This window comes from Mchenga conophoros, linkage group LG6 (genome assembly GCF_057382185.1).
Source record: "Mchenga conophoros isolate Kocher_MC1m ecotype Shallow Benthic linkage group LG6, M_conophoros_male_GT1.1, whole genome shotgun sequence".
NCBI classification, from domain to species: Eukaryota; Metazoa; Chordata; class Actinopteri; order Cichliformes; family Cichlidae; genus Mchenga; species Mchenga conophoros.
Genome location: NC_140531.1, coordinates 22589437 through 22596079, shown reverse-complemented (window position 1 = coordinate 22596079; position 6643 = coordinate 22589437). Strand labels below are relative to the sequence as shown.

The 6643-nt window shown below is 37.2% G+C and overlaps 1 protein-coding gene across 1 annotated transcript; it reads left to right on the top strand.

Moving 5' to 3' along the window:
- Window positions 1–1674: 1674 nt before the first annotated feature.
- On the top strand, window positions 1675–4796 carry LOC146572591 (5-hydroxytryptamine receptor 4). Its single transcript, XM_085278655.1, has 2 exons — window positions 1675–1785; window positions 3707–4796. Exon 2 carries the CDS (start codon window positions 3720–3722, stop codon window positions 4794–4796), a length of 1077 nt encoding a protein of 358 aa, XP_085134781.1. The 5' UTR covers window positions 1675–1785; window positions 3707–3719.
- Window positions 4797–6643: the final 1847 nt, after the last annotated feature.

Here is a 6643-nt window from a genome sequence, read left to right as displayed (position 1 = left end):
CACTCCTTCGAGGATGCCAATGTTCACATTTTGGACAGAGAGGACAGATGGTTTGAAAGAGGAGTGGAAGAAGCCATCTATGTCCACTGTGAGCGACCATCTTTGAACAGAGGCGGGGGTTTACGACACCAACTCTCTGCCATCTATAATCCAGTTTTGAGATCCCTTCCCAGACGCCTTAACGCCCACTCACATCCTGGGCCATCTGATCTCAGGAATTCGCATGATAAGGTGGGACCAGGTTTCACAATGAGCTCACCCGAATCTCTGGCTGATTGGGACCCACACCCAGTTTCACACCTTGGCCCAGGCGATTAGAGGATCATCAGGGGGTCCTTTTGTCCCTCTGTGGGGGGATACTCCCACTAGGTTTATATCTGGGACTCTCCACCATTTGACCTTAGAACTGAAGAAGCTTCTCGGATGAGACGTGAAACGTCTTCAAGTAACTTAAAGAAGTCCAGACGCTTTTCTTTGCAAGCTCCTTTGACTACGATGACCTGGATGACTGAGAACCTTCACAGACACACTTTTCAATTCTTCGAATTTAAATTTGTACAATTTGAAATGGTGATTATATAAATTAGGACAAATTTAAATGATCAAATAATAAAAATATTGTCTCATTATTAAATATTACAGTATTGATAATGAAATGCGTAACCAAATAAGAAGGGTCATTTTATTTGCAGTCGAGTACAAGAAACAAAGCACTGGAATCACTGTCTCCTCACTTTACTCTCACAAACAAAAGAACAGATGTGTGGTAGTCTACCCCGCCTACAAAGAACACTTGCATTACACATATGAATGACTGGTAAAAAAAAACAAAACACTAATTATTGAGGCAATCTGCCTTTTATTGCACCCTTCATTAAAAATTCCCCCATGTTTAATTAGAACACGTCCGCCACACATGAAATACGCCTGTCACTGGCTGAGGCCCAAGGTATTCAAGCTCGGCAGGATTGGCTGTGGTCGACTGCGCGCTTAAACGCATGAAAGGGATGATGAGAGATGTTTGAAGGGTTTGTAGCAAATGGAGTTTCACAAATATGAAACTGATTTAAAGTATGAAATCAGATAATTGAATAAATCATTTGCTAATTATTTCATCAAATTGAATTTGTTTTGTTTTTTAATTATTATTTCACTGTTTCTAATAGCAAATTTGATTCTTAAAATTACTTTTATATTGTTTTGAATGATCCTAACTTGCTTTGAAAACTTGCTGACCTCGGTTTTTTCAGTTGCAGACTAGTCACCCCTGATAAAGTTACAGCAGTCTTTCCTGAAGCGAAAATAAATAAGTCCATTTAATAGTTTGGGTATTTTACAAAAATATCATTCACATATTTACCTCCTGTACTAGGAGCCAATGACTTCTAGATCTTTAAAATATGCTTTGACCTATCCATATGGAATTGCTTACTTTAAAAAAAGAGGTTTTTTTATGTTTTACTGTATTACTTGGGTGTCAGATATGTTCTATTTTTTTTTTAATTGTTCTAAACCACATAATGTCTTTTGTGCCGCTGTGCACACATCAGAAAATCTTTTAAAAAAAATCTAAAACAAAAAAAAATGGTTTCCTTTTTTTACATTCATTTGAATTGTGTTAGCAGGGGAGTTGGCAAGGCAAGGCATTTAATTAGTGTGGTTATTGTTGCATGTATTCATTACAGCCCGCTTCCTCTACTATCTCTCTCGTCGGTGTAAATCTAAGGCTGACAGAGCTGCAGTATGACACACACAAGAGCAGACGATCATTTTTCTTCATCACAGGTGAGTGTCATTTTTTTAACCTGTTTTTCTATGAGCGCCAGTGAAGGGAAATTGTTATAATAAACAAAACGGTTTATTTAGTGAGCGCTAACCCTGACTGAAATGTTTACAGCTTTAAATAAGCTTAGTTAAACTGTAACCAAGTTGTTCTTTGTTCTGATAGAATCCCTGTGATGTTGTGAGTTGAAGCATTTATATTCGAGATGAAAAATGGGGCTTCACCCCTATATAATTTGTAATTAAGATTGTGCAAAATAATGCAAGTGCTTTGTTTGATCATTATGACAGAAAGATGTGAAGATAAAAAATAAAAATACATAATCCTTCACCAGGAATAATATAAATCAACTGACAGATCATTTTTTGCTAGATAGGACTATTATCAGACCCAGATGCAAATATATAGCTGTTGCACAAATGATTATAGGCTGGAAGTACAATAAATAGAAAAATGAGAGAATGAAAAGATCAAATGATGCGTGCAGGGCCGTGAACATGACTCTTCCTACACATTTTAGCTGAATGCTGAACTGCCTTCTATTTCTTTGATGAGGTAGGTGCTACAGTAAAACTGCTTTTCCAGAATAAATGGTCAACAGTGCAAATAAACAGACTTTCTGATACAGCAAAAACCAGTATGGACATAAAGGTATATAAAATTGTACTATAAAAAGTTGAGAAGTGTTTTTTTTAACCCACTAATTGCAGCAAGCAAAAGAAGACTTTAAAAAAAATCATTATCAAAATGGTCTAAGTAGTAGTAACTTACTACTGAAAGTTAAAGCAGCTGAGTTATGTGTGGTATCACTTGTTGTGTTAATCTGTACAGTAATGTGCATAAAGACCAGGAACTCCTCATTAAGATAAGCTCTGTGACCTCAGCACTTATTCAAGAACTGCGTCCCAACTGTCTGAAGAACAGCGCTTTCTAATTTTGTTTTGCACCTCTTAACTTTTTTGGTTCTGTCATAATTTAATAATAATTTAAATAATATATTTTCTAGTTGTGATTATATTCTTTTTTTAGTTATCATATTCTTTATCACAAATGCTAAAATACACAGTAAGTAACTTTTTCAGCAACTCAGGTTCAGATTTTCTCAATTTGTGACTAATTAGAGACTAATGTTCAAAGTTATCATCATTTCAACTGAAACGGGACACTAACTTTTTTTTTTCCTTAAGTGCTGATGATTTGTAATTTTATAATGCACAGTGGCCTTGTTCTATATAACAAGTAATTCAAGTTGCAGTATTTACAGTGTTGATGGGTGTAAAATGGTTTCAAAAAAGGTGTTTTGTTTAATTTTTAAAATGGGTTGGTCAAGAACCAGATAGAGGGGAGCATTGGAAATAAATATCAGTCCAAACAATGTCTTAATACCTCCTACCTCGACATGGATTACAAGACATGGTTGCACTGTAATACTGTAATTTTGCTTTTTTGTTTTCATAAAAGTGACTCTAAATCCACCTACTTTTGGAGAATTTGGAGAATTCACTTCCCTCTGAAGGTATTCAAACTATTGTCTGATGCATTAAGCCTTTTTTTTTTAATGTCCAGTCGTGATTTTGTAAATAAAATGTAATATAACCTTTCAATCATTATAACAACATCTGTGTTGATTAGAAGACCACCCGGTATTGTTAGCCACAGCAAGCAAAGAGATTGTGTGTTAGATACGCCCCCTGCTCTGAGAACAAGCTTTTCAGGCCCATGGTCTCTTGTGATTTATATGGCAAACCAAAGTTCACTGTTCAAAGATTTACTGATAAAAAGTAGCCCCGGAGCTGCATTTCAGCCTGAAACAAACAGGATTCTGGGTGGTTTGTCCACTTTTTCATTGTTAATGTGCCATAGAGTGGTGCTATGAAATGCCTCGAAGTAATTATTTCCAATTCTCTCTGTATGTTTTGACAGGTTTGATTAGGCCATGGATAACAGCACCTTGGGATGGCTCGGAGATGATAACACATCTCTTCAACTTGAACTTCAATCGTGTACTTTATTGAGGCATCAGGTCTCTCGCATTTTCCTGTATGCTTTCCTGTCGGTTGGCATCATCTGCACAGTTGTGGGCAACTTCCTGGTGGTCTTGTCCATTGCTTACTTCAAGCAGCTGCAGTCCCCCACAAACTGCTTCGTCATGTCCCTGGCAGTGGCTGACTGCCTAGTTGGCCTTGTAGTGATGCCTTATAGTATGATTCGAACTGTGGAGGGGTGCTGGTACTTTGGTTCTCTTTTTTGTCGGATACACTCTAGCCTAGATGTTATGCTCTGCACTGCCTCCATATTTCATCTCAGCTGCATCGCCTTCGACCGTTACTATGCTGTCTGTAACCCTCTAGTTTACTCGTTAAAGATGAGCCACAGGCGGGTAGCTCTCCTCATTGCTGTATGTTGGCTTGTCCCCATACTCATTTCCTTTGGCCCCATTATGCTAGACCTTCATGTTGCTGGTGTAGACATGGTGATTCCTAAAGATTTATGTGTGTTCTTGGTCAGTCGCATTTATGCTGTCATGGCTTCTTTAGTAGCCTTTTACCTGCCCATGGCAATCATGCTAGTAGCCTACTGGAAGATCTTCAAAGCTGCCAAGCGGCAGGCCAGGCAGATCAGTGCCATGGAAAGCCAGATGGCTGCTGGAGTGGGTAAAGACTCAAGCAAGAAAAAAAGACACAGGAATGCCATGAAGAGGGAGAGAAAGGCAGCAAAAACTTTAGGTATCATCATGGGAGTTTTTCTCATCTTCTGGATGCCCTTCTTTACTGTCAACATCGTGGACCCGTTCATTGAATACAGCACAGAGGTGGTCCTCTGGGATCTCTTTCTGTGGTTAGGGTATATCAACTCATCCCTAAACCCTTTCCTGTATGGTTTGTTCAATCGCTCCTTTCGGAGGGCGTTCCTCATGTTTATGGGCTGCAGGGTATGCCTGCCCGGATCATCCCCAGGGATGGAATTATCACATACTCGAAAAGAGGCAAATGAATGTGCAGAGCAATCCTAAAATAGTATCTATAAATGTAGGTGTAGATATTTCAACAAACAGTGAGGGCTACTTTTTTTTAAATCAACAACATTACTCTCGGACTACTTCAGCCACAGTTTCTGTTAACAGCAAGGCAAAATATGCTTAAAACTGAAAGAATATCATTAACTGTGACCTGTCCACTAATGAGGGTGGGTTTAAAACTATGCCTTCAACCATTATGTAAGAATTTGTTCCCAGCCTATGGGTTCATTTTCATAAAAAATTACATTATTCATTTTTCTTGTTATTATTATTACATTTGTTTCAAAAGGATTTACAAGAGGAAAAATGAGCAGATCATAAAGTTAAGTAAGAGTGGGAACTGTGGGAAATAAGCAGTTAGACGTTTTGGCTAACTTATGTGAATTGCTCTGTCCTTAGAAGATCCTCTGTTGAGTGTAAGGAATGTGTAAATGCAGTAATGATGATGGTACAATTCCCAATGAGTAGGCAATGTGAAAGGTTAAAGTGTCAAAAGCTGCCTCTCCAGGGTTTGTGTTGAACTAAAACAAACTACATCCTAGGTGCTGACCATTCCCATATTTATTCTTAAAGTAATTTTTAAAGGTCTAAACAATAGGCCAAAGCTTTTAAATTTGTGGTAGTACTGTTTTTCATCTAATAAGAAAGAGAACCAAAAGATACCTAAATTAGAGGTTTTATGTAAGAGTAAACAATTCCCAAGATCTAAATGGGGGAAAGTTTGGAAGATTTGTGAAGCAAGACTTGGAGAAGCAAGTTGAAAGGAACAGATGAAACTTCACTTCAGCAACATGCAGATTTAAATCTCAGGTAAAGGTAAAGCTTTTTGATGTTTATAAATTTGCTCTTCTTTGCTCAAGAATTTGAAACTATAGTGATAAAATTCACTGACATTATAATAAACTCAAGATAAGACTGGGTAGCAAGAACTGACTGAACTGACTGGCAGAGAAGCAGGAATTCACAGCAGTTTGAATGTAAGCGGAAGCAAAAATAATATGAAAAACAAAGAGCACAGCACAAATTTGGATGTGTCTTTTGTTCCACTTTTGCTGGTATTTGCAGTTTGTATAATTCTGCAGCACAATATTTACAATAGCTACTTACACTTACACCCTGAGAGTTTTGATATAAATACACATTACATGATTTTATAAATTTGATGTTTATTAGATGTTGTGCTTGACTTTTTCTCACTGTGTGGTCCCTGTAGGACAGCTACAATATTAAACCTTACCTGCTGATACAGCTTCAAGTGACACTTCAAGACATTTAGTCAGAAATATTGCGTCATAAAAAATGACTTTTTTATGATTAAAATAAATACTTTTACTTGCCTTGTTTACTTACCTCCATCACTGATACAGATGCAGTGAAATCTCAGTTTAAGATGGGACAGGAAGAGAAACAGATTTAAGGTAATTAAATACACTATGTGAAAAAAAACCCTACTGGGCCACACCTCCTAATTATTATCATTAATGACATGTTTTCCTATGTGATACAAATGCTTTTAAGGAACTAAGTCTGCGTGCCCTGTCCCAAATACTTTGATCTTCTGTTATTTACTGGATGTGTTCAGTAACCTCTGGTTAGCACATTTTGTGAGAGCTAGAAAATGACAATATGACTTATGACAAAGGAACATTTGTAGTAAACCTTTAGTGTCAATATGTTAATTTCTAATCCTGTCAGTGTTTTTATTTGTGTTGCTCAGAAAGTGAATTGAAAGCACTCTATCATATGGTTTCATCACTGTATAATATTGGATGTGATGATGTGCTATGGCTTATCATTACAGCTGTTAATATGTTGATGCAAATATTGGGGTGGCCTTTACA

Bases quoted from the DNA above. Each gene is read 5' to 3' on its own strand.
- LOC146572591 (XM_085278655.1), top strand. From the start codon at position 3,720: ATGGATAACAGCACCTTGGGATGGCTCGGAGATGATAACACATCTCTT.